This window comes from Leuresthes tenuis, unplaced genomic scaffold (assembly GCF_036924035.1).
Source record: "Leuresthes tenuis unplaced genomic scaffold, fLeuTen1.0.hap1 SCAF_1, whole genome shotgun sequence".
Taxonomy (NCBI): domain Eukaryota; kingdom Metazoa; phylum Chordata; class Actinopteri; order Atheriniformes; family Atherinopsidae; genus Leuresthes; species Leuresthes tenuis.
Genome location: NW_027325355.1, coordinates 39,820,753 through 39,847,028, shown reverse-complemented (window position 1 = coordinate 39,847,028; position 26,276 = coordinate 39,820,753). Strand labels below are relative to the sequence as shown.

The window sequence follows — 26,276 nt, the reverse complement described above, 5'->3', positions numbered from 1 at the left end:
TTCTCGCGAGAGTGTGATGCCGGAAGTATTCAAACGTATCATGTGATAAATCTTGCTTGGCACTTTGCCTGAGAAGCTATGTCAAAATAATTACCTTTTCTGTCAGTAAAGGGCGTAGAAGGAGCAGACATATTACTCTGGGATAATTCTCCAAAATGCAGAACGTCATAAACACAGTGAAAGGCACAGCTCTCGGAGTGGCGGAGTTTCTCACTCCTGTGTTGAAGGTAAACTTAAATGAGCTAGCTTAGGTGGTAGCTCGTATGAAATATGTTAGTATGAAATGAAGAGTTCTGTCTACTAGCGCAGAGTCACAGTATTATTTTTTGTTTACTGAAACACTGTTTAGACGTAAGGTTAATGAAGTATCGATCTTACGAGAATGCATTAGCTCAGTTGTGGTAAATACGCAGCACCACCTCTAGTTCCAGCTGTAGGTTGATGCAGTACTGAACGTACAGATATACCTGACATACAATTTTGATTTATTATTAATCACAGGAGTCAAAGTTCAAAGAGACTGGGGTTATTACACCAGAAGAGGTGAGAACGAACTTGTTTTTAATGCTCCATCTATTTTTAGGCTTGTTGTCTTCCCTTAAGAAAGCATTCCATCTGATATTCATCTGTTGGAAAAGTCATTCTTTTTTGTATTTCAGTTCGTAGCAGCTGGAGATCACTTGGTTCATCATTGCCCCACATGGAAATGGTGAGTGTCTGCTTGCGGCTGAATTTCAGATGTTTGATATCCTTTCACGTGTGTGAAGTCTGATTAAAATTTGGTTCAGTGAAGTTCACAGACTGTCAAACCGAACAAGGTCAGCAGGGCTTAACATTTCCTCATTTTATATGACAAAATGATTGTTTGCACTATTTACAGTACAGTAACGGGGGTAAAGTTATGGATTGAAGAACAGATGAGTTATAGGAAATTTCAGATTTTTAAAGTTGGAGTCATGAGGGTGGGGTTTGCTGGTAGAGTTGTCATCTTCCCCTGGAACATTACTTTGAGTAGATTCAAGATAGTTTTATTTGTCACATACACAATCATACAGAGCACAATGTGCAGTGAATTTTTTCCTCATCCTGCTACCAATAAAATAAGAATTAAAATGAAATATGAATAATATAAAAGCCCTATCACAATAATCGCACGCAATTTTAAAAATGTCTCTGTTTAAGTGTGTATAATGCCAGGAAACTGGCACGTGTTGGTTGTTTGTGTCATTTCACTACTTACTGTTGTCTGAATTCACTGCATTTTTGTGCAATATTTGTCCGCACAGTTTATTTGCAATGTTTGTGTCCATAAGATTAATGGATGTTTAACAGTAGACATGTCATAGTCGTGTATCTACCTGTATGTATATGTGACAGAAAGTTCTTCTTTAATGTCAGTGCTATGTTTCCAAGCAACTTGTGCTTCCTGTTATCTTTTCAAAACAGTGACATTATGTTTGTGCTCACTCTGATTCTCAGGGTCTGTTAATGTAACTACCCACAGAAGCTGCAATCGACCTGTTCCGTAAAGACTCCTGTTGAACAAGCAGCTTGTTTGCAGTGCTTATTGTTCTTCTTTCGTCTTGTTGAATTTCACAGTATAGCGCAATATCCCTCTTGGAGAAATCCAAGTTGCGTCACACCATGTTATCATTTGGCACATGAACAAAAATAAATGAAGACATTCATTTTCTTTTTTGAAAATGTCCTTATATCATGTTAAATTTTTTAGCAATGGTATGTTTTTGCATCAAAGCTCAGAGTCTTTGCTGGTATTGTTAACAGCTCACTTGCTCCAATATTGCATATTATGATGTTGCTCATTTATGAATGAATCATTGTCTTTTAGGGCCACTGGTGAAGAAGTCAAGGTGAAGCCGTATTTGCCTCAGGATAAACAATTTCTGTTGACACGCAATGGTAAGAATCTAATAAGGAAAACAGTTGTTTCAGTTTTTCTATCGCCCTTACTTGAATTATAACCTCAGGCCATCCATGATGTCACATTAGTCACATCTCAAAATTCTCTACTCGGTGAGGTTTAGAAAAAAAAGTGCACTGACTTAAAGATTTTATTTCTTAAACAGTAACTTCCAAAGTGTAACGGAAAAGTAACAGCCTATAATTGTTTGGCAGCTTTTTATTTGAAAGAAATTGGTTTGCATGTTACAGTGTTTGTATTAAAACTTTATGGCTTTATGTTTTTATATATCACAACGTTAATGTGAATTTAAGCCTCTCATTAATTATAAACAAGCTCTTATTACCTTACCTTACTACCTGTTGAGTCTTTCTAACCGAAGTGGCAGAGTCGCATAACCGGTGCTTTGGTGTTGGCTACAATTTAGTTTTGTTTGACTTCTGTAACACATGAGCAGAATGCGTAGATGTTCGACCCTGAGAAGTGAGCCAATATTTCTGGGAGCTGTGCAGTCATCCTGCTCTCCCTCAGCTCTTCGTTTGTCTGTTCATGTTACTCTGTGTGTACATATGTATGTGTATACACAGAGGACTTCTCCAAGATATCATATGACTTCTCCATTTATTTTATATATATATATATATATACATGTATGTATGTATGTATGTATGTGTATATATACACTACTCACCAAAATAAAGGGATATTTGTTTTATTTGGGTGAAATTTGTGGAAATAACAACAGTGATATTATATCATGAGAGTAGGGCATTTAAGTAGGAGCATGCACTGGTGATTTTCTCATCTCAAACAACTTATTGCAACAAAAGCCAACAACATTGGTGGGTATACCACAACAAAAAATTTAAATGTCTCTATAACTTGTCATATGCCCTTGAGCATCAATTACAGCTCGACAACGACGTCTCATGCTGTTCACAAGTAGACTCCCACTCTTCTTGGAGGGCAGTCCACAGGTCACTGAGGTTCTGGGGTACAGAGTTACGAGCCTCTCCACGGAGACTCAGCTGATCCCATAGGTTTTCTATGGGATTCAGGTCTGGAGAAAGTGCAGGCCACTCCATTTGAGGTACCCCAGTCTCCAGCAGCCATTCCCTAATGATGTGACCTCGATGAGCTGGAGCATTGTTGTCCATGAAGATGAAATTAGGCCTGTGTTGTTCATGCAGGGGCACAATGACTGGATTGATGATGTTATTCAGGTAGTATGGTATTGTACCATTCACAAAGTGTAGGGCAGTTCTGTACTGACTAGACTAAGGGTGGGCGATATGACGATATTAAATCGTGAACGATTGCAACGTGAAGACGATCCGTAACGATCTGCCAAACTGCAGAGATCGTGGGATCGTCTAGGGCACGTTCTATAAATTGCAGTTCTTTGCTGATGCACCGACGCACCGGACGTATTACGTCGTCAACCTGACCGACCAATCACAGCGAATTACGGGCAGTGACGCGCTTTCTTACCCGCCTCCTTGTTTGTGTGTGTAGCGGTAGCCGCATGGAGAGCCATGGCTGAAAGCCAAACAGAGGAGTTGGTCGCTAAAAAAAATCCACCTCCATTAAATGGAATTGGTTTGGATTTTCCGCAACTGATCAAGCGCAAACTAATATAATTTGCAAAATTTGCAAAATCGAGATCATGATTTTATTTTAAAAAAAATGGTGATATGATATTTTTGCCATATCGCCCACCCCTAGACTAGACACACCTTCTCACACTGTAACACCACCATCACCAAAGGCTCGTCTGGTGACAACAGTGGCGGACGCATAGCGCTCCTTAACATCTCCAATATTGTTGGCGGCCATCATTTCTGCTCATTGTGAATCGACTTTCATCAGAGAACAGCACTGAGTGCCATTGGTCCCTTGTCCCCAGCGTAATTGCTCCCTGGACCATGCAAGACGATGACACCTGTGCCTGGTGGTATAGTCGGGTACCCTTGCAGGTTGTCAAGCACACAGACCACACTGATGTAAATGGTTTCAAATGGTCTGATGTAACACTTGGGTGCCTCTCACCTCCCTTAAATGTGCCTGGAGTTGAGTGGCATTCATCATCCGATTCCACAGGGCACCGTTCACATTGAAGCGGTCATTAGTGTGGGATGTGGCCAAAGGAAGTCCACTCCTTTCTGTGACTCTTCCAGTCTCTCTGTATCACTGTTGCAACCTGCTGATGACACTCCAAGCTCAGTGGCAACATCCGACTGAGAACATCCTGTTTGAAGCCTCGCAATGGCGAGGTACTGTTGATCAATTGTTGGGTGTCGTCTTGGTCTCATGATGCCAAAATGTGAACAGCATGATGAGGACTATATACATACCAATTCTAATTGAACCAGGAAATGTATAGGTTGATTCATGGATCAAACACCTGTTGCCGTTAAGCTCCTTGTTGGAGAACAGAAACTTGTGCACAAAGTACTGAAACATTGAATAGTTGAACATGTGCATTCAAAAGTTTACAGAAGGTCACATAAGTTCACCTGTAAATGCATTTTAGGTTCATCCTGAAAATTCACCCAAAAGCCAAATATAGTGTGTGTGTGTGCGTGCGTGTGTGTTTATATAATATAATGCTATGTGTTGTTGCTATATCAGCCAGCTGTTAAACAGATTTTTTTTTTTTTTTCAAGGATGCCATAAGTTTCTTTCATTCTTCTTCTCCTTTGTGTGAAACTCCACCTTTCTGTTTGGTTTCGATCTTTCAGTTCCATGTTACAAGCGTTGTAAACAGATGGAGTATTCTGATGAGCTCGAAGCCATCATAGAGGAAGATGATGGGGATGGTGGATGGGTGGACACTTACCACAACTCAGGTGGGACACTTGTCTTTCAATATCCATGCACTGCATATATCCTGATCGCTGCTGCATTTGGCTCTGCTTTTCCACGTAAAAAGTGGAGAGTGATAAGTGAGAGCGGAATCGTATGTATGGTTACTGTTTGCTGCTGACATAATATCTTTTAGCGCACACAATTTTGTCAGCCAGAAGATAGGTCAGTGGTAAGAATTCTTGTTTGATCACATATTTTTAATTTCCCCCACTGGAGGATGAATAAAGTATTTTTCTATTCTATTCTATCTACTGATGCTAGTTCATTATGTGACACTGTTCACAGCACAATAGTCAGTTACTGTTTGTACACCCGGGATTTAAACTTGCCCCCTTCTCCACTGCTCAACCAGCAAGAGGCAGCAGGAGACTGATGTCCCTGTCTCAGAACAATGCAGTGAATCAGATGGAGAAAACCATTTGTCACAGACTGTCTCTCTTCACTTATGTTTAAAAAGAAGAGAAGAGACGTGCTCAAACCTCAGCACAGTGCGGCCATCCTACCAGATTTAATGTAGATGTGTCATCTGCCACATGTTGAGGTGTCCTTGGGCAAGACACTGACCCCCACATCGCCTCTGATTCGTCCATCCGTAAGTGTGCAATAGAGAAAAAGCTGCGCAGACTGAAAAGGGCTGTATGGGATTGTGTGAGCACTTTGAGAGGTGGCACAGGCCATTTACTGGTTCCTCGTGTCTGGCAGAGAGCAAACGGTGATCGGAAATGTTTTGACTTTCACATTGCGCTTGAAAATCAAGTTTTGCTTAGCTCTAACTGATAGAAAGGCGTCTTTCCAACAATACCAGTTTTTAGCAGATCACTTTGAAGATGTAAAGTAAAGACTATGAACCGTTTTTTCAGTGTAATATTTTTTATTGATGTGTATACAAAGTAACAGAAGCACTTCCATTTGTCGCTATACGTTGGCGCAATCAACATGTTTGTATACACACTTGCATATTTTTATCCTGGAGAGAACCGTTTCTCTAGCTTTGTGGTGAAATAGCACATAGCTTTTGATGTTAAAACTTGGAAATGTTGTGCATTGTTTATGGATTTCAGAAGATAGATGGAGACAAATTCAAATGAATTTGAGTGTGTCTCAGCAGGTGTGTTAGGAGTCACGGACGCTGTACGAGAAATTTCACTCGACAACAATAAGGTATGCTTCATAATTTTCACATGATGTCATGCTTATTCCTAATGAATTCCTCATGAACCCCGAAAGCTCCAAATGAAAAGATGAATTTGTTCAAACTGGTTATAATTAATCCTTTCTATTAATAGATTTAAATCAGAACTGAAAACAACGGCTTCAATCCTAATGATGATCCTATAGAGAAATATCAGCTGAAGTGCAAGTTCTAGCTTCATAAAGATTTGTCAGTGCATTGCTAAGCTGTGACACAACAGCCTGACTGGTTTGATTGACTCTGTGCTGTCAAATTGTGTTTGATATTTTGATTGTTGTACAACAATTCAATTCAATTTTATTTATATAGCGCCAGATTACAACAATTGTCATCTCAAGGCACTTAAGTAATATAGTCCTTAATATATCATCATGAGTTGTGTAACCCTTAGCATCGTTGGACCATCTACTTTATCAAAATAAAAATGGCCAAAAATTTCAGCATTTTTATTGATGCTTTTTTTAAAATGGAAATTAAATTGTTTATTTATTCGCCCCCAAAAGGAAGAATTCTACGGCAGTGATTCTGTCATTTTTGCTGTTGTGTAGGCGTTGTTGATACTTTTTGAGTGTGTTTGAACATTCATAATGGTGCTGTTTTGTTGTTAATTTTCCGGCCAGTCACAGAATAGATTTTAAAAGCCTGCTGATGGTTTACAAATCCCAGAATGGTTTAGGCCCAAAATACATCTGTGACATGTTGTGCCGTCAAGCTTGTGTTGGTTCAAATTTTCAAGCCAAGTCTGACCAACTGTAGCTTTAATTCCATTTTTAAAGTCTCAGTGTGCCACTGATGCTGTAGTCAAAATCACAAACTTTAATTTGAATTCTTGAAGGACAACAATATGAATGCCACACCTGCGGGATGTTGTGATGATGAGGATGAGGATGAAGACGAAGATGGAGAAGCCGCAGATATGGAAGGTAGTCATGTGTCACTCATGAAATGGTTTTTTTGTCCGGTGATGTCACTCACAGCATGTGACCGTGCTTGCTGCTGTCTTTTCAGAATATGAGGAGAGTGGTCTGTTGGAAACAGATGAGGTATGCTCATAGTTTCAGGAGTTTCAGGAGTTTTCTGTATGATCTGCAAGGTCAGATGTCATCATTGCATCTATCACCTGGCTTTTTCCTATGTTTTAGGCGACCTTGGACACTAGTAAAATGGTAGAAACTAAAGCCAAAGCAGAACCTGGGAGTGAAGATGCCATCCTTCAGACCAGAACATACGACCTGTACATCACTTACGATAAATACTACCAGACTCCTCGACTGTGGCTCTTTGGATATGATGAAGTATGTACTTGGACAAATTGGAGCTTCATAAGCTCGGGCTGTTAATTCCACAAAGAGTTTATCTATTATTCAAGAGGTAGGAAGCATTTGGAAAGTACGTTCACAATCCTATGTGCTTTCATTTCTTTGTCAGGTTCTGTTAAATTTTCAGGACAGATGGAGTGTTTTATTCAAAGCTAGCAGAAACAACTTCTGACTATTAGGTTCATGCAAGATTCCACACCAGAGATACAGTCAGTTAATGTAGCTCAGGGGCCGGCAACCCGCGGCTTGGGAAAATAAATTGAAAGGGATTCAGTTCAAGTGTATTTTATTTGATAGTTTTTTTTATTATTATTATTAACATTATTATTATTATTGTAGTTCTAAATTGGAAGATTATTGTGATCTTGAAATGAAATTATATTTTATAATTCTTATTATTTTTCGTCGCTCAAAATATGCGCCACACTCGCCGAAAGCCCACCAAAAACACTGTTATTATTAAGACCTTCAACCCCAGGTAGGCCAAGTATGGAGAAATGTAAGAAAATAAAAATATCTGAAGAAAATGGAACATTTAATGATGCCTGGGCAGATTCATTTGCATTTACCTCTGATGAGAGTGGCTCACCAGTATGCCTAATCTGTGGTGAGAAAGAGACCTTTAACTCGGCTTGTTTTGTTTTATCATTATTTTTTTAAGAGTTCAACATGTGTTCATTACATAGATACAATTAAATTTTCTCTGTAGCACTTCATGCAACACGCGATAGGTGTTTATAGGAGGCGTAAAGGTAAAAAAACCAATATCTTCATTTTAGATGTCTGGCTCCCAGCGTTTTCTTTTCTGTGGAAACCGGGTCCAAATGGCTCTTTGAGTGTTAAAGGTAGCCGACCCCTGATCTATATGTTGATCTGTTTTCCAGGACAGGCAGCCACTGACTGTAGAACAGATGTATGAGGATATCAGCCAGGACCATGTGAAGAAGACGGTGACCATTGAGAACCACCCCCACCTTCCTCCTCCTGCCATGTGCTCTGTCCATCCCTGCAGGTGAGAGGGACACATGGAGAGAAACATCTCCTTTCATTCCCGGTGCACTGCTGCAGCTGCAGTTCAGTGGGCTGTGTTGTCTCAAAACAAGTGGCCAGATGATACATGTTACATGAATAAAAAATGCCACATTATTTGTAAGAAAAATAATCTTGAACAGACACATTCACTCAAATTCACACAGTTTGGGAAAACCTTTAAAGAAGCAAACTGTTGAGCAATTTAATACACGTTTGAACAGACGCATCCCACACAATCTTTCAGCTTTTTCTAAACCAAAGGTCCAGTCATTCTATAAACTAATTCTATTCTTACTCATCTGTTGCTGTACCTTTACAAGGCTGATGTAGTTTAGTTCATGGTTTGCATACAGACAGATAATGCAACACTGCATCAATGCATTTTAACTGATGGCAACACTGTTTTCAGACATGCTGAGGTGATGAAAAAGATCATTGAGACTGTGGCAGAAGGTGGAGGAGAGCTTGGAGTGCATATGTATCCTTTGATGGCGATAACATGATACCACACTATGGTCTCATTCCAGTAACACGAAAGAAAAGGGCTCCACTGAAATATGTTGGGTCAAAACCATCAGGTGCTAATTCCCTTTTTGCTTTTACATTATTTTAGTCGACTCTCAAATGTTAGCACCACAAAACAGGACAAAAGAACCCGTCTATCTCTGTCTGTTGGTCCTGTTATTAGCCATAGCAGAGTTATCCTTCTGTTGACAAAAACAATCTAGTCAAATGAGTTTTTTTGAACTGATATTTAATAGCTTATTAAATCAAAGTCACCAGTATTACACTGTTGAACTCTTATTCCATCTCCTGTACACTTCCCTTTACATAATGAATGTACATTTGCAGCTGTTCAAACAAGCTCCAACAACAGAAAACTATTTCCTTTGTGCTTGCTATTCAATTTAATAATACTCTTTTGGTGCACCTACACTACCCTAATCTCATTTTAGAATGTCTCTCCTTGATCACGTGTTTCTTCCTTAACTGAGACTTTCAGGTATCTTCTGATTTTCCTCAAATTTGTGCAGGCTGTCATTCCAACAATAGAATATGATTACACAAGACACTTCACAATGTAGCTGGATCAACATGAATCTGCTCAACTCAAACAGCATGTGTACATGTGAGGCTTCAGTTTATCTCAGTCTGCTCTGCTCTGAATTCAACAGGTTTATGTTGGTCAAGAAAGATTTCTCCTTTCAATGTTTGTCTTTTTTTCAAATACACACACATATATACATTTGGTTTTTTGTGGGGTTTTTTCGAACCCAGAGCATCCTGAAAAGGAGATCTTCATCAGTTTCATCCATCTGCACCCAGTGCAGAGGCAGAGTTAACTGTTCGCTCAAACTGCTGCTCGCTGAGCTGTGGCACAAATACTACAACTTTTATTAAACGCTGATCTTCTTTCACAATTAGGTGTTTGAGTTTTTGTGTTTGGAATGAATTGACAGCTTGACAGTTCTTCTGATGTTTATTTCCAGGTGGGATGTTGTTACCATTGTGTAATAAGCTCTGACAAAAGAAGAGTCACCCATTCCACACTGCTTCAAACCCATCCAATGTACAAGTTGAGCTCTGAAAAATCTGGTTGTGCAAAGTGTCAGGAGGCCAAGTCCACACCTTAACAATCCCAGCAAACCTCTTCTTAGTGTTCATTTTCTGCGTCCAGCTGTTGAATGTCACTTTCCTTTTAGCTCTGGTTTACTTTTCATCAAACTCCCGAGAAAAACATTTCTCTTTTTGCCGGTAAGTGCTCTATGTTAACAAGCCACTGCGCGTGTGTCTGCTGTTTGCTGCTGAGCAGGCAGCATAATGTACAGTAACTTTATTCGTTCAAGCACAGCAAAATATTTTTAAAAGTGAACCAAAACAGTCAAATTGTTGGCCAGGCAGTTGGACCTGCTCTTTGTTTCACAGCCAATAGTGATGTGATCACATAAAGTACTTTATTCTGATTTGGACAGGAGGAAATGGAGCTTTTCTTGCTGACACCAATTTCTAACCACCATCTACCACGGTGATGGAAGCTTTTTAATTATTAACGTTGTTATTATTGCTTCCCTGCAGCTGCACTTTGCAAGAGTCATGGCTAAATAATCTGTTCATGCCGGATTGTCTTAATACTGAATCATCTGAATGTGCTGATCGCCTCGCCTGTTCATTTAACAATGATTCTTGTAGTTTGCGCCTCGAGTATGCTTTCTATCCCTTGCTTCAACTTTGAACAGTTTTTCTAGCCTGTACTGTGCCAGAACCTTGAGAATTTTGAGAAATTTCCACTCTTGCTTCTACAGGTGTGAAATGCCACTGCCTACAGTGTAAGAACTCTGTGAAGGTTTGCTGTTTTGCTCCAATGTGCTGTATGAAAAATCACATTGTTTTAATGTCATACTTCTCAGTGTCCTTAATAAATGTGTGAATACATCTTTCGTGAATATGAATTGTAAAAAATATAGTGTTATGTTGTGGGGTTTTTTTGTATCAGATTTCAAGAGTACTTTCAAAGCTGAAACAAGATCCTTTCAGTCCTTTCCGTATGTTCTACTGGTTTATTCTGTACCTGTTCATCCAGTCTCCTGGTGTAAATGGCTCATTAACACTTAGCTATTTCAAATTGATGTACATTTATCAATAAAGTTTCCCACATATTACAAACAGAATATTAATTGTGTATTTATTAATGGGTGCCGAGGACAAAACCAGCACCCAGTTTACTGGCACTCAAATTGATGGAGAATCTCAACTGTTTCGCCAAAGCTGGTCGTCCTTACTCTGACCAGCTGGTGGCAGTAGTGGACCTAAAACTTGACCATTCTGAACCAGCTCCAAAGACACCAACAGAAGAGAAGAAGTCAAAGCGGCATGTGGAGGTCACTTCAGGTCCAACATGTCTGTGTTCTACCCGACGCTTCTGCTCTGTGTCTATGGCTTCTTCTCCAGCCTGCGGCCGTCGGAACCTTTTCTCACCGCCTACCTGATGGGACCAGACAAGAACCTGACAGAGACGCAGGTGAGTTAGCTTCACGGCTGCTGTGCGGCTAGCTTACCAGACATTGCATCATATTTGGACTTGATCATTTTCTAGCTTCTCAACAGTTTTTAACACCACCAGAGTCGTGGTTCCGCACAGTTTGTGCATGTATCAGTAACACTTAATGAAGCTCATTTAGGTGCGTTTAGCTTTAATTCGCGTATAAAACTTATCATGTCGCAATCACGAGTTCCATCTAAAGGCTGCATGCAATGCACGTTGTGAAACTGTAAAATGCGAAAGTTAGCTCAGTTTGCACGTAAATGAACAGATAAACGACGATAAACTGTCAGATAATGAAAACGGACTGAATTGGTGTAACTCGCCGTGGCAAACACAACTTTTTCTTTCCTTCTGAAGACTTCGTGTTTCCACCGCTGCACTCGGTGCTGTAAGCTTCGGTGCTATTTTGTGTCAGAATACACCGCCAGAATAATCTAAATGAATTCCATTTCAGATTTGTCCAATTCATACACACAGGGTCAATTCTTAAAAAGTGCCCTAGCTAAGGAAACCTACAGATTGGATCAAAAACTTCACTTAGAGCCAACCTCTTTGAAAGGAAAAGAAAGGAAAGAAACCTCCACCAGAACGTGGAAGGATGGCCATCTGCCTCAACCAGTGTTCAACAGCAGGTCCTTGCGCACTGATTTAGGCTAAAACAACCCCTCATTAAAACAATGGTTAGTCTTGGAGGTACCACCATGAAAACCACTTTAAGATACAGCTACTGACCTTTTAATTTTTAAAGTCCAGCTTTGTTCTTATTAGATATTGAGATGAAGTTGTTTAGTGACAAGATTTTCAAAGTGATTTCAGTAAATAGTATTATCACGCTCTTGTTATCCATCTATTCAATTAGATTGGCCATCAACATTTCTAACATGACTAATATCACTAGTTGTTTTTTCATCCTGTCCTGAAATAAATCTGAAGCAGTCTTTTCAAAGGTTGCATCATAGAGAAAACTCTTCCGGGTTACCAACTATCCAGCAAATAAACTGGCCTCACGGTGCTGTCAGCAGGTGCTGTTATGGGTTGTGTGTTGGAAAATAACAATTCAATTCAGCAAAAACCAACACCCACGGCCAAAAAGAAGAGAACATTGAGAGGTCGATGTCCATGAGTATCGATCATGTTTGTAATCCAGAGGCAGAAACAGCTGTGGGGTCATTGAAAAAAAAAAACTTCATGTGACCATTTGAACTTTTAGTCAAATTTAAAAAAAAAAGAATTTCATAGTTTTTAACAGCATTTTTTACAGTGAAACTTGAAAAGAACATAAAAGATTATTGATACATTCTGCAGCTTTTAATTTGAAATCAGCACTGTAAATCTTTTTCTGTTATTTGCAGGTTGTCAATGAACTCTATCCCATATGGACATATTCCTACCTTATACTTCTGTTTCCCATCTTTGTGGCCACGGACTACCTCCGTTATAAGCCTGTGTTGGTGCTGCAGGCCACCAGTTTAGTGGTTACTTATGGCATTCTTTGGAAGGCTCAAGGCATGGTGGCCATGCAGCTCCTGGAGTTTTTCTTTGGGCTTGCCACGGCTTCGGAGGTGGCCTATTATTCCTACATCTACAGCGTGGTGGAGCCAGCACAGTATCAGAGAGTGACCAGCTACTGTCGCAGCATCACTCTGTTTGGGTCAGCTGCTGGATCGCTGATGGGCCAGCTCTTGCTCTCTCTGGCCGAAGTTGAACTGCTCCACCTCGTCATCATTACTCTGGCGTCAGCCGCCGTGGCCTTTGCTGCCCCCTGGTTTCTCCCCATGCCCAAAAGGACCTTGTTCTTCCACAAGAGTCCTGGGGCAGCAGAGGACAAGCCGAGCAGCGGCAACACTTCCCAGATGGAGAAGGCAGAGGATTCGGAGACCAAAGAGCCCATGGTGAGAAACAAGCTGCTTTATCCAGGCCAAGCTTTGATTATGGCGTGAATTCAGCTTTTGAAAAGTGAATTGTCGTGTTACCCATAGAACTCTCAGTGGTGTGAATGGCACTTTATTCACCTTACAGCCTGCTTACCACTTGGCAGCTTCTTCCCCACATCCTGTGACGTCATATAATAGTGACTCCGTAGTCTTTTGTGTGTGTTGGACACTCTACACGAGTCTTTGCATTTCTCCAAAGAAGTACACTAATACATATTTCTCTTTTCAGATATCCAGGCACTCTGAGGCACAGAGCCGTAGCAGTGGTCTGGTGGAGGTGTTGCGGATGCTGTTTAATGACTTTGTGCAGTGCTACAGATGTCGCCCCCTGTTGGCGTGGTCCGTGTGGTGGGCTCTGGCTACCTGTGGCTACTTCCAGATCATAAACTATGCCCAAGCTTTATGGGAGAACATTCGGCCGTCGCATGACTATGAAATTTTCAACGGCTACGTTGAGACGCTGTCCACACTGCTCGGTGAGGCCCCTGTTTGCTTTCCTTTGAGCCACGTCACAGAGTTCAGATTGATTCTTCTGTGAATGTTTGAAATGGACTGGTGTGTGACTGTTGTTCTGCAGGGGCTCTGGCAGCTCTGCTGGCAGGCTGTCTGCCTGTATCCTGGGCTCGGTGGGGGGAGCTGGCTTTGTGTTTGCTCTCCTTTCTCATGGCTGTGTGTGTGTTTGCCATGGACATGCTGAACAACATCTGGGTGTGCTACAGCTCATATGTCCTCTTTAGAGCCACTTACATGCTGCTCATCACTGTGGCCACGTGAGTACAAAGTCTGTTGTTGCATATTAGATTAAAGGCTGAATTTAAGACATGCAAATGCAGCTTATCTGGAATACTTAAACAGTCCTGTGGAATTGAATGTGAATTTGAAACCTAGAAACTGCTCAGAATCTGTTTGTAAATAGAAGTCATTATAAGGCTTTAAAAAGTTACAATAAAGGTGAGGATGAAGGATCTTTTTGGATGTTTCACTGTCATGTTGGGTTGGTGAAGATGCTTTACAATGCAGGGGAAGAAGAAGACTGTTTAAAATGATTTATTGTTATTTTCACCAATTTTAAAAAAAAAAGTAATGTTAGCAGATCATGAGAACACTGTATTTTCTCTTTTTCATTTTATATAATTATTATTATTATTATTATGCATGTCGTCTTTTTTAAACACTACCCTAAGTTGCTCTTTAGTATTCCGGCTTTTGTAGCACAAGGAAATGGATGGTGCCTGGATGTGAACGTTGCTTTCTGACCATCAGATACCAGATCGCTGCCAGTCTCAACATGCAGCGGTATGCACTGGTGTTTGGAGTGAACACTTTTGGGGCTTTGCTGCTGCAATCTCTGCTCACTTTGGTAGTTGTGGACTCGGCTGGCCTGGGCCTTGATGTTTTCACTCAGGTGAGGAACTGCACACTCCTTCTTTTGCATTGCATGAGGGCAGCTGTACTGTTAACTCTGCTTCATTGCGTATTTGATGGATGTTCTCTCATTTCTCTCCTTCAGTTTCTCATCTACGGTGCCTACTTTGCTGTTATTGCTGTGATATTTCTCATTGCTGGGCTCTGCAGACTGGCCTCCAGGAAGCACCCTGAGGAGGAAGTTCTGGCTAACGTCCAAGCAGAGTCCAACTGTCCTCCAAATGGTGAAGCCAGTTATTGCACTTAGTATGAAATGACTGATTAGTATTTTATATAGCAAAAGCAGTGAGTGAGCACAAGGTGGATGACACATTTCTTCAGTTACATAGTGGCAAAGCAAAATGTAACATAGTAGAAGGTGAAAGCTACAACCATTTTATACTTACAAAACAAGTTGCATTTATACATTCTGGCCACGAGATTGTAAAAAGACTTCTGTAGCACGCTTGCAGTTGGGAAGCCGATACCCAGGGTGCCTTTTATTAGGCCATCATCCCCTCTTAGCTCCCCCCAGAGAAGATATGAGGAAGACACAGCCAAAGCTGCCAAAGGAGGAATCCTTGGCACCATAATGCTGTTGCCATGTAAGGGTTTCATTTATAGTCTTATGTTTTTTCTCTTAACCATCATGTGTCCTTCTGGCTGGAAATGTCAAACAAAAAGCTGAATAATGTATTTTTACTAGACGTTCCTCATCCAAAATGATCCAAACACATTGCATCAGGCCGGTCTTCATGAATACTTGGGTCACAAGGGGAACTCTACTCTGCCAAGTCACATGCTTACCCAGCCCCTGCAAAAGCTCAGCTGGAGAGAGAAGAGGACTTCTTAACATCAGTAACGTGGCTGGATGAGATGAAGAAAGAACTTACGGGTCCAAGAAAGTTTTGGCCGTTTATTCTTGTAATTGGGCCAGGAAACTTAGTCACAGTGAATTATATTGCAAGGAAAGAATCTGTAGGAAGTCTGCAGTAAAACCTGGCCTCATGCAGCTCTGAGCCTTCCAGGAACGCACAGTGAACAAGAAAAGGTTAATTGAGAGCAGGATACACTTTTTGAGGTGACCCAGCTGGAGTCGAGGCCTGAATACTCGTCTGAACTCTGTTCAAAGAACTTCAGATCAGAACGGTGGTAACAAAGCCTTCTGAGGAAAAATACATGGAAAATGGAAGAGGAGTGGTCTAAATTCCCAGTAGAGAAGTACAAAAAGCTTATTATTAGAGCCCTCTGGTCGCTATGATGACAAATAATGATCGCTGAGAAATATGGTAGAACGGTCTGAATTGGTTCGGACTTGCCATTAGTTTATGTATCAGAAACAATTGTAACATAATGTCTCTTTTTATATCATTTCCAGCCTGAAGACACCCGTAATGTCTGATGGTAATAGTGTGAACAACTCTGGCTTACCTGTTTGTCACACAGCTAACCCTCACCCTAAACACTCAGTCTGCGTCCTCTCCCCAGCCTCTTCTGGATGTCCCCCACACTCCGAGTCTGCTCAAAAGAAGAGGAAGCATGAAGTGCTGGACATTTGAGTTAAGAGTTAGCAAGGTCTTTAACTGAACCTGATGTGATGGGGAGCGCAGTATAAATGAAATAAATCCATGAAAATGTCTTCAAAAGAGAAAAAGAAAAACAACTGGAGGTCTAAAGACTTGAATGTCTGCAGCTGTTTGTCACAGGCTCCACTTTTCCCACATTAGTCATTTGATTTAGTATGAACATAGATTTTTTTGTGTCGTACATCTCCCAGTGTGCAGGTAATTGCATAGAGACGGTTGTATTATCACTGATAAATATTTCTATTGATAAGTGAAAAGTATTGGTAGTAATGAGCAGTATCTATGTCAGGCTCCATGTAAACTCCAACCTTAACAAGCTTGAACTGCTGATGCATTATGATATCTGTGGGTTGCTTTTATCTGTGTAAGCTGCTCATGTCTTTGTTCTGGGATTTTTTTTCAAAGTGCCTCATGATATATTTTTCTTACATTAGATAGCTTCCTTCTTGTTAACGAATCCAACAATAACTGTTCTACGGTCAGTAGCGTACACTGAAAAATGAAATCTTGAGTGTCAAACTCAGATACAGTTACTCAGATATAGATCTACTCGTTAAAGAACAAAGTATTTGCACATGTATGGAGATAAAACTGCTTGGAGCTGTAGTTTGTGTTAAATGTTTCTTGTAAAAAAAAAAAAAAAAAAAAGTGCATTGGCTGAGATCTGTTTTCAGCAGTTAATTACCATCAACTTTCAGTCGTGTCATGTTCAAGTCAAACTAAAGTGAGTGTGTACTCCATATGAAGGAACTTTTTAACGAGTGGAATATGGATGTGGTTGTAAGGGTAAGAAATAGAATACGCCTTCCTTTGCCGTACATACAGCCATATAATAACTTGCAGTGTGCGTCCAGTGTTTGGTTGGCTCTGGGATTAATCCCCAGGCATACCCTGAAATGTAGAATACCCAAATAATTTTCTTACATCAGCAGAAATATGACAACGTAGATCGCTGCAGTAATTTTGACGCTTTTGAAGGCAGCTAGAGATAATAAGTAGAAATTGTCCTTTATCTTTTGTAAACTTGAAAAACTTTAAACGTACACACTCCATAAAAGTAGAATGAAATGAAATGCAGGCAGATGGTGGGGTCAGACAAAGGTACAGCCGCACACTTCTAATGGGTCACTAATGATGGTTTTTAGTCCAAACTTTGACTCGTTCTGTATGATAAATGTAGAGAAAGCTTATAGATGCAGTTGTACCTCTTCCGGGGAATCCACCTGAAGGCCAACAGGCAGTGAGTTCTGTGGATGAAATTTCTGAGCATATCGTAATCTCATCACCGCGGTCTCCTTCAGATTGTTTCACGTTAGATTTAGTTTCCTGTTATTGTTTACCCCTGACCCTGTGTCACCTCCCTCCATCTCTTGCATTCTCATTGGCTATCATTTCTGGCTGAGATTTTATTATTGCTAATGTAGAGCACTTATCTATCTATTATCATCACTTCTGCACTGGACAGTTGTGTCCTCTTGTGTCCTGGTCGGCACTTGGACACGGCCTTGACGATGAGTTTGAGTGTTTGTTTTGTTTGTTTTTGTCTCTGCCCAGAAGCTGGCACCATCAGGAGGGCTCCTTTTGTCCATGCTGGTTATTGATACCCATTTAACAGCCCAAAGACAGTGAATGTATTTCCAACATTTGGCTCTCGCAATGTGGAAAGATACCTCCTCCCCTTTTCCAATCAACTTTTTTACCATTTCTCCAAGTGTATTCCTTTGTTTGATGACTGTCGAGTGATGGTGTTGGATGGGAAGATGGGAAACCTGACAATTCATTTGAGCAATAATCTGCTGAATAATCTTTTTCGGAGGTTTGTGCTCAAAGATTTGTTTGAATGTGTAAATCCCAGATTTCAGTGAGAATATTTGCACTATTTTTTAGATGTGGTCTTTAATTTAATTTTGAGAGCCTATTTATTAATTATGTCCTGCACAAACTGTCAGGTAAAAAAGAAAGTCCTCCCTCTTTTAGGTTTAAGGTTTGTTGTATCAGGATGTAGAAAAGAACCACCTGGACCACCGTGTCAGTTTTTCACACACTGCTTCTGTTTTGGTTAGGTTTTTGTTAAAAAAAAAGTTTTTAAAACCTTTTTTAGCTACATGACTTTGGTGTAATCTTTTCTGTTTGACATTATCAGTCTGTGACATTGTGGAGTCATTTTGGCTCACTCTTCTTTACAACATTCAGTGTGTGCACGGCTCTTAATGTCCCACCGCAGCAGTTTGGAAACTCCTTTTAACTCCAGATGGACAGCAACGGCTGCTTCTCGAAGAGCATTCCTGATGTCTTCCAGCCTTGGCATTGTTAACACACAAGTGAATGCTCTTTTTTCACATGCTGCTCCTTCATCTGTTTTTGTTCAATGAGAGATGACATGTTGAGGTTGTATCTACCTTACCTTAGAAGATGGAATTTTTCTTTCAGTTGTTTTTAGACAAAAAGTTGCGTGGCGCTTCTGTCTTCAATTTCTGCCTATGTAAGAATGCAAATGTATGAATGTCTTTTTTTGTATATTTATCTTATTTTATAATCACACTATCTTGAAATAAATCATTTGAAAGTATCTTCATCCATTGGCTTTGTTTGCTCTCCTTACTGGATTCTCTGGGCACCATGTAAGTGGAAGTTGACCAAACATGCAAATGATGTATATTGCTTGGGCAGCCATGCCTTCCTAAACTGGTCTGGTCAAAAGAGGGTTCCCAGTATGACAGGGGAAGGTCTAACTTTGGGCTTGGCAGAAATTGCCAACCCATTAATCCTGCATGACGACACTCTTCTCGACAGTGGCAGAAACCTGTGGGACCGGTGTGTAAACCAGCCTACCAACACATCCTCATACCTCAGTGACAGGGTAGGTCCATAATCAATGAAAGTGCAACAGGAAAACTAGTCTGAAAAATTCCATTCAAGTGTAAAAACACCCACAGTCCTGAAAAAGAATGTAATCAGAGAGTGGGTGTGTTAAAACTTTGCTCTTCCTTTACAGGAAAGCATGAGCATTTCCTGGCTTACAAACTGTTGTTTAGGTTCCCCACCTGTGCTCACAGGTTTCATATTCCCACCATATTTTCTCCCTCTTATACAAACTGCACTAAAATATATCTACACCCAAACTCTGATACCATGGGAGAAATACAGACTTGATTAAAAAAACTATACCATCTCATTAAGTGTTTTTGATTAAGTGCTTGACCAGAAAAAGCTTTTTTGATCTCCTGGATTGAACTGAGGTCTGTTTGCTCAAATGTTGAAGATAGAGAGGCACAATTCTGAGGAAATGAATCATCTTAAAACAAAATCTTGAATCAGTGCAGTATGTTAAAGATCAGCACCAAAGCTCTTGCTCATACCTATAGTAGGATCCATGCCGATTGTGTTGCCACGGTGATCACATGGGCGCAGCTATAAAGAGGTGCTCACTCACCTGTGCTCGGGTGGAAAGGTTGGGTAGCTGTCATCGTTGTGGACCGCACGCATGCATGTATGCAGCACGATGTTCTAACGTACATTTCTTTATCTAAGCACATGTGCTACTGCAGAAATGCTGGAAACATATATACAAAATAAACACAAACGCACCAGGACTCGGCGTGCATCTTTACAAACGCAGCGCGTCATACAACTAGACAGGACCCTAATTGCTTCTCCCTCTGGTGACTTTAAGTGGATATTGGAAGTCGCCCTACACCTATTAATAAAAAGAAAAGGTTTCAGGTTTTTTTTGATTGGTTAACGAAAGTTTAGTTTAGAATTTCAGTTAAAACCCAAACATTTAAAAAGCCCTATTCAAGTTTTCTGACTCAAACTGTCTTGGTTTCCGCAGTTTTATTATGAAAAGTATGTCAAACATGAAACAAGTATGTGATTCTAAGTGAAGGTTTGACCAATAAAAAGCAGCCAAGAAAGATGTAGTGATACTGTGGTCAAAAAGAAAGCACATTTTGAAAACACAAAACTGCATTTATTTTGCTGTAAATTGTGAATTGTTCATTCAAACAGTCTACTTCTTCACAGCAGAACAAACCGCTGCAAGCTGTTCATGAAATTTAAGCTACTTAAATATATTTAAGACATTTTTCAAAGGAAGCTTATGATTATCACTTAAAAGCTTCTTTTCACCAGCATTCCACAGTCTAAAACTGAAGTGGCTAAAGTACAGAAACAATGGAAAGGCTACTGTTGTCAATACAGAAGGAATGATGCACACAAACTGTAGCGTGACATGGAACTTGGGTCCGAGAATACGGAGCTCCCAACGGTTGTGTTGAGAATGTATTGCAACAGAATCTGTCCGTGACACGCTGCCAGTCCATCACAGGGTCATACAAACTCATACATATGCCCTATTTAGAATGTTTGTACTTTGGCAAAAAAAAAAGCAAGGAACCCAGATAAATCTCCCACGCATCAAAACAGAAAGGCCCAGAGCCGAGTACCTTCTTGTTTTGCAAATCAACAGCATTAAAAAACTTGATCACTGTGCTACCAGGAACCACAATAACTAATTATGGAATTTGACGTGCAGCTGTCTGAATTTTTCTAACAGAGTAAATTTGAGAATGTGTTTCACGCTATTTATCGTGTGCAATAGTATTGCCTTTCATGCAAAAGTTCAGAGTGCTCACACCGAAGCAAAGTTGGTTCTCAGTCTGCACAAAAAGGCTAAGGAAAGCAACTTTAAGAGCCAACCTCCCCTACATCTGTCCACAGTGGAAAATAACTGGAATGACATGGTCTTCCAAAATGTAAGACTGCCATCTCTCTACATTCATTGAGATGACTCACATTTCACATTTTTGTGCTCTGAGGCCGATTTCACATAAAATATCACTTTTCTTACACAATCATTGGAGGAATATGCAGCTCTGGACTGTTTAGGGATTTGTTAAAGTTCTTCCCACACACATCACTATATACTGAATCACACATAGAAGTTGTAACTACTTCTATACCGTATACTGTATATCTACAGTATAGCTGTAGTTCAAAACAGTGAAAATTAAACATACGACACTCTTACCTTTAGAAAAGACTCATCTAAAGAGAAGTGGTCACACACTGCAGCCTAGTGGAAGTAATGCAAATAAAACCTCTGGAGCAGCAAAACTAAAGGAGGAAAAACAAAGCTGCAGTACAGCAGTGTCGAATCACATTTCAGTGTTTTCTTGACTGTGTCCACAACAACTGTGTTCCATTACAAATTGTAGTTGAATCTACTACGGGGCAACTTCTTGGGTGCCTTTACTCTGTTTGGCCAGAGTCCAGGACCAGGCGGCCGTGCAGGTGGGCATTCCTTCCCAGAATAAGTGTGTCAGGAGAGGCTCCAGATAACAGCAAGCATGGCCATGATACCATTAAGGACAGCAACGCCATAACTCATGTGGAAGCCATGGCCAGAAACATCCCTGCAGGGAAGACAGTCATTTGATGTGATCGTATGTTTAAAGTCCAAACCCCACCGACAGTTACATTAGTGTAACATAAGAGTTTTACCTGAAGCTAGGCAGTGTCAGGGGTGTTGGGAACACCATGCCAGGCTGGTAGGAGTCAAGGTAGTTAAGAGTCCATGAGAAGACACAGCAGATGCATCCTACAAGTACTGACAGCATCAGGATACTCCAGAAACCTGAACACACACAAAGCTTTTCAAACACTTCCCTCTCACAGTTTAATGCGGCTTAGGCTCGGGGTTGGGAATAAAAGCATGCAGTTTATGCAGAAAGTCTTCAGACCCCTTCACTTTAAAAAAAAAAAAAAAAAAGATGTTTCATTTCATTTCAAATTAGATTCATAATTTCATTCTATTTCAATTCAAAAGCAACTATGTACAAGCAAGCGTCTTTGTTTTTTTTATTTAAGTTTGCAAATGCTTTGAAAATACAAACGTCACATTCACAATATCATTTACACCCTCAATTTGGTGCAGAAAGGCCGCTTTTAATCATTTGGGTTAAATCTCTACAGGATTTTCACAGTTCATACCTGCCATGTTGACAGATTCTGTCTGTCGCGTGTTAACTTGGCTGGTTTGTTGTTTGCTGAAAAGTCAAACTTCACCCAGAGCTCAGGCAGTTTCACCCTGAATGAGGGCTTCTGAATCTGAATTATGGCCAGTCTCCTTGTCCTGCTGCTGAGAAACATCACTAGAACATGACGCTGACAGCAACACACTGTTCATTTCCAGCTGATCAATAAAGATTAATAAAAAAGATGAGTAATAGACTAGTTTCCTTCTCATAAACCTTACTGGAACACATATTCTTGAACTGGTAAGTACCTGGGATGGAGAGCTTTCTTTCAAAGCTCATGTAAAGAATTTGATCTCCAAATTAAGGGTGAAGCTTGGTTTCTACTACAGAAACAGGTCATGTTTCTACGGCAGAGCTCAGAAGCTTCTGATATCCGCTACATTTTTGCCTGTATGTGATTGTGGTGATGTTGTGTATATGTGTGCTTCAGCCAGCTGCCTACAGTCTTTGACTCGGGTCCACCGCAGAGCTCTGAGATTTATCACTGGTTGTAGCCGCCTCACCCACCTCTGTGAACTGAATGGTCAAGCTGCCATGCCCTCCTGAATGCAAGGCCATATACACACTGGATGACTCTTGTTTACAAGGCTCTTATTGGCTCGGTTCCTCTCTATTTACGCACTTTTCTTCGGAGAATTGAAAGCCGTTATGCCTTAAATGACATTTTGCATTTCTCTGCTCCTCGTGTTCCAGCTGAAACAGGAAAGAAAGCTTCCAGTTTCTCTGCCCGCTCTGCATGGAATCATCTCCAGTTTCATTTGGAACAGTCAGAACTTGCTCCACTGAAAGCTTTCTGCTCTATTTAAAAAACAACAACAATGGAAATCCTTCGAACAGTGTCTGTGTTTTCAATTTTTAACTTTTTATTCGTTACCAGAACAATAACGTCTGCAACAGCTTGCTCCTTCCATTTCATGGGACATAGATGTTATTTTATAAGTTTTAATCTAGATTTATGAACATTTCTTAGTGATACTACTTGGTTGGTTTTTGACAGCTAACATAATCTGGGACAGTAGCAAACACTGATTTCATAATTAGCTGGTTATTGCAGATTGTATCAACATATTTGTTCTTAAATATGCTGAGAAACTCCCAGATCCCAACACTATTTTTGACAGCCAGTAACTACATCGACTGATATGCATGTTATTGAGAATCTATATGCATATGAATGTTAGGATGCTATAATTATATTCTCTGTGTTGTTACAACAGACAAAGTAATGACATGGGATCAGAGTTTTTATAATCATAAGAACTCTATAGCTCAGGGATTCTAGTGGCTGATGATAAGCTAACTAGGATTTGGAGCTTATACAAATATTTTTGAATATTTATCTCATCAAACAAAATCCTTTGCCAAATCTTCTCAAATCTTTTCAGTGGTATGTGCGGAACACCAGGCAGGTCCTTCATGCCTAAAGCCCGTAACTGCACATCATGATACATTCAGTTTGGCCTGTTTTATGGGAATAACTTCAATGTTACTTTTGTCTGACCTTCACGGACATCACATTGTCCATAAAGACTCTTAGCAGGTCCCAGGTCCCAATAGTTGATGCAGTAGATATATAATGTACACCTGCCTGAAAGAGAAGTTCATCCACTGAGCAGAAGGTTGATTTTTTTGCCAATTTGCTTCTGGTTACATCAATATATGATAGAGAGATGGAAGTCCATGTCATTCCAGCTATTTTTCACCGTGAGCAAAGCAGATCTAAAACTGCTTTGCTGAAATTTGCCTTTTGGTCTCTGTTTTTATACATTTGCATGGTGTGTATGGCTGCCTGTCTTTCTGAGTGAATCCTGTGATGGATCTCTCCATATGTCAGCTGTGATTTGGCTCCCTGTAAAAGATCAAGCAAATATAGCTCACATAGAGGGACTCTATTTGTGATCAGAAGATGGGGAAACATTTTCAAAAGTAGTTAACTAAAAGGTGTATAAAGCGAAGGGATCCGAATGTTTTCTTGATAATGTGTAAGTATGCTGATGTATAAAAAACTAATTTTTGAAAAGAGCAAATTTAGGGCTTGAAGAAACATCAGAAATCCTCCATCAACTGTGTCCATCACAAAGCTCCACGAATCTTCACTTACACTTCAAGACAGTTCAAGCCCTTACACTTTTCCAGGAAAACCTATGGATATAATAATCAATCTGCAAATCATCTCCAGTCAGTTCTTTAAACTAAGAAAAACTGTCAAAAAGCTTAAATATGCCGTTAAGAACCCCCCCTGAACAAAGGTGGACAGTGATTATCTGTGTATCTAAATATCAAGACAATTAAAATATGCCAATCATCTGGGACAAAAAGGAACAGACATCAGTACTCACCAAGCATCCTCTCTTCAATGCCATTCTCACCTGTCACCCTCTCTGCTCTCAGTTCTGAAACAGTCATTAACCAAGATCACTGCTCACAGCTGATCCAAAGCTCACTGCTTAAAAACGCTTGTACTGCCGTCCAGCAAGCTGGCATCAAACAGATTGGGATGTCTTCCGTGTGACACTTTGAGGCAAAAATAACCCTCGCTCAGGGTATTGCGGTGAACTTGGTGAGATAAGGTGGTGTACGCTTACCTTTGAGTACCGGATAAACGAGGGCGCAAAGAGAGCCGACAGCGGCCACAGCTGCCGCGGAGCCCAGGACTGAGGCGCTGACTGTGAGCCATGGTTTGGGGCGATCCTGCGGTCGCCTCGCACTCTTAGCAGGTCCCTCTGTGAACATCACCCGGGTCTGAAAACACGTCTGTTTGGTCCCACTAAGTTTTCTTGACGGTGGTCTTTAGGTCAGACGCTGTGTGAACGGAATCATCTGAGCTGCAGCAGGAAATGTTGTGCTTCTCTGGCTTGAGCACTTCCGCAAACAACTTTGCCCTTCCGTCTGTGTAGCGTTAACTGAAGGAGCTTTTAGAAGAATTCAAAATAAATAAATAGAATTAAAAATGACTACACGAGGAGAGTGAGTGTAATACTATGTAAGACATGGTTTCCATCTTAAGTAAATGCAGTGACTTAGTATTATGAGTCCAAGACTTTTTATTAAAGAACAACCAATAACCACATTATCAGATGAAAGTTCTGACTGAACTGATTGAGTTACAGGCCATAGCTAATAACGATAATGACAACCCGGCAGCAGTCTCCTCTCGAGCGATGGCACTTCCGGTGGCAGTCTGTGCTGCTACACCTTAGCAGAGGCAGCTGCCACAGAGTGCCACCGGAAGTGCCATCGCTCGTTGCCACTGGCACGATTTGAGCTGGGTCCTGCTGGGAAATTCCTTTCTGTGGCGTGTCTGTTGATGGCAGCAGTCATGGGGCTGTGATAATATTCCCACTGCTTATTCAGCATTTCGACTGGAAGAATGGAGGTGTGAAAAGCAAAATGCCTGAAATTAAAAGCACTCCAAATAAATCAGCTGGCACTATTGCACAATACATCAAAGAAACACTGGAAAATAAAGGGATATTCTCAATATGTATTGCTTTTACAGAAGACTACTGCAATACAGTGTTTGGGGGAATCTGACGTCATGATGAAGGAAATAATGTTTTTGCAAACTTAAAAAACTCACAGCGTTTTTAAAGCCCAATAAAGTTTATTATCATACCATACAATCCTTGACTGTGGACACATTTGTGTGCATTGACATGGTCATGGTGCCACATGCTATACACTACACCTCTCTACCCACCAACCCACCCCGCAGCTGAGGAGTCCTCTTTTTGACAGACTCAAATCTCTTCATCTTATTTAAGCAAGGGCTTGACAAATAACCAGCTCTGACTCCAACGGTCTTCATCATTTCAGCCATTTTTCAGGTAAAAAACTTGGTTCAAGGTGTCAGCATTACCTGAATTATCCACCTGAGAGCAAGGACAAACCCCCCCAAAAATGTAGCATTAAAAACAATGCAAATAAATGGGTGTTCTA

At 40.6% G+C, this 26,276-nt stretch overlaps 3 protein-coding genes across 3 annotated transcripts in view; 2 read left to right on the top strand and 1 right to left on the bottom strand.

Annotated features, from left to right (window-relative positions):
* The window catches only part of slc19a2 (solute carrier family 19 member 2), a 65,973-nt gene extending 47,123 nt beyond the window's left edge, over nucleotides 1–18,850 (top strand). The window contains exons 2-8 of the mRNA XM_072379346.1: nucleotides 11,200–11,351; nucleotides 12,728–13,267; nucleotides 13,539–13,785; nucleotides 13,887–14,079; nucleotides 14,573–14,714; nucleotides 14,820–14,958; nucleotides 17,854–18,850. Coding sequence (XP_072235447.1) covers nucleotides 11,229–11,351; nucleotides 12,728–13,267; nucleotides 13,539–13,785; nucleotides 13,887–14,079; nucleotides 14,573–14,714; nucleotides 14,820–14,958; nucleotides 17,854–17,900 — 1,431 coding nt within the window. The 5' untranslated portion in view covers nucleotides 11,200–11,228 and the 3' untranslated portion in view covers nucleotides 17,901–18,850. The remainder of the gene's footprint in view (nucleotides 1–11,199; nucleotides 11,352–12,727; nucleotides 13,268–13,538; nucleotides 13,786–13,886; nucleotides 14,080–14,572; nucleotides 14,715–14,819; nucleotides 14,959–17,853) is intronic.
* On the top strand, nucleotides 13–9,753 carry atg3 (autophagy related 3). The gene is made up of 12 exons (XM_072379353.1): nucleotides 13–227; nucleotides 502–543; nucleotides 660–709; nucleotides 1,850–1,920; nucleotides 4,663–4,770; nucleotides 5,898–5,950; nucleotides 6,817–6,904; nucleotides 6,990–7,024; nucleotides 7,124–7,276; nucleotides 8,185–8,312; nucleotides 8,742–8,810; nucleotides 9,336–9,753. The coding sequence occupies exons 1-12, from the start codon at nucleotides 156–158 to the stop codon at nucleotides 9,415–9,417; spliced, it is 951 nt and encodes a 316-aa protein (XP_072235454.1). The 5' UTR covers nucleotides 13–155; the 3' UTR covers nucleotides 9,418–9,753.
* Nucleotides 18,851–20,203: 1,353 nt separating the features above from the next.
* arl6ip6 (ADP-ribosylation factor-like 6 interacting protein 6) lies at nucleotides 20,204–25,441 on the bottom strand. Its single transcript, XM_072379366.1, has 4 exons — nucleotides 24,923–25,441; nucleotides 24,677–24,730; nucleotides 21,802–21,934; nucleotides 20,204–21,713 (listed from the first exon to the last, which is right to left on the bottom strand). The coding sequence occupies exons 1-4, from the start codon at nucleotides 25,068–25,070 to the stop codon at nucleotides 21,620–21,622; spliced, it is 429 nt and encodes a 142-aa protein (XP_072235467.1). The 5' UTR covers nucleotides 25,071–25,441; the 3' UTR covers nucleotides 20,204–21,619.
* Between the last annotated feature and the right edge of the window lie 835 nt (nucleotides 25,442–26,276).

Bases quoted from the DNA above. Each gene is read 5' to 3' on its own strand.
- atg3 (XM_072379353.1), top strand. From the start codon at position 156: ATGCAGAACGTCATAAACACAGTGAAAGGCACAGCTCTCGGAGTGGCG. The intron at 4,771-5,897 runs GTGGGACACTTG...GTGTCTCAGCAG, and splicing joins GGACACTTACCACAACTCAG to GTGTGTTAGGAGTCACGGAC. The intron at 7,025-7,123 runs GTATGCTCATAG...CCTATGTTTTAG, and splicing joins GTCTGTTGGAAACAGATGAG to GCGACCTTGGACACTAGTAA.
- arl6ip6 (XM_072379366.1), bottom strand. From the start codon at position 25,070: ATGTTCACAGAGGGACCTGCTAAGAGTGCGAGGCGACCGCAGGATCGC. The intron at 24,731-24,922 runs GTAAGCGTACAC...TGACTGTTTCAG, and splicing joins CGTTTATCCGGTACTCAAAG to AACTGAGAGCAGAGAGGGTG. The intron at 21,714-21,801 runs GTAAAACTCTTA...TCTTCCCTGCAG, and splicing joins CTGACACTGCCTAGCTTCAG to GGATGTTTCTGGCCATGGCT.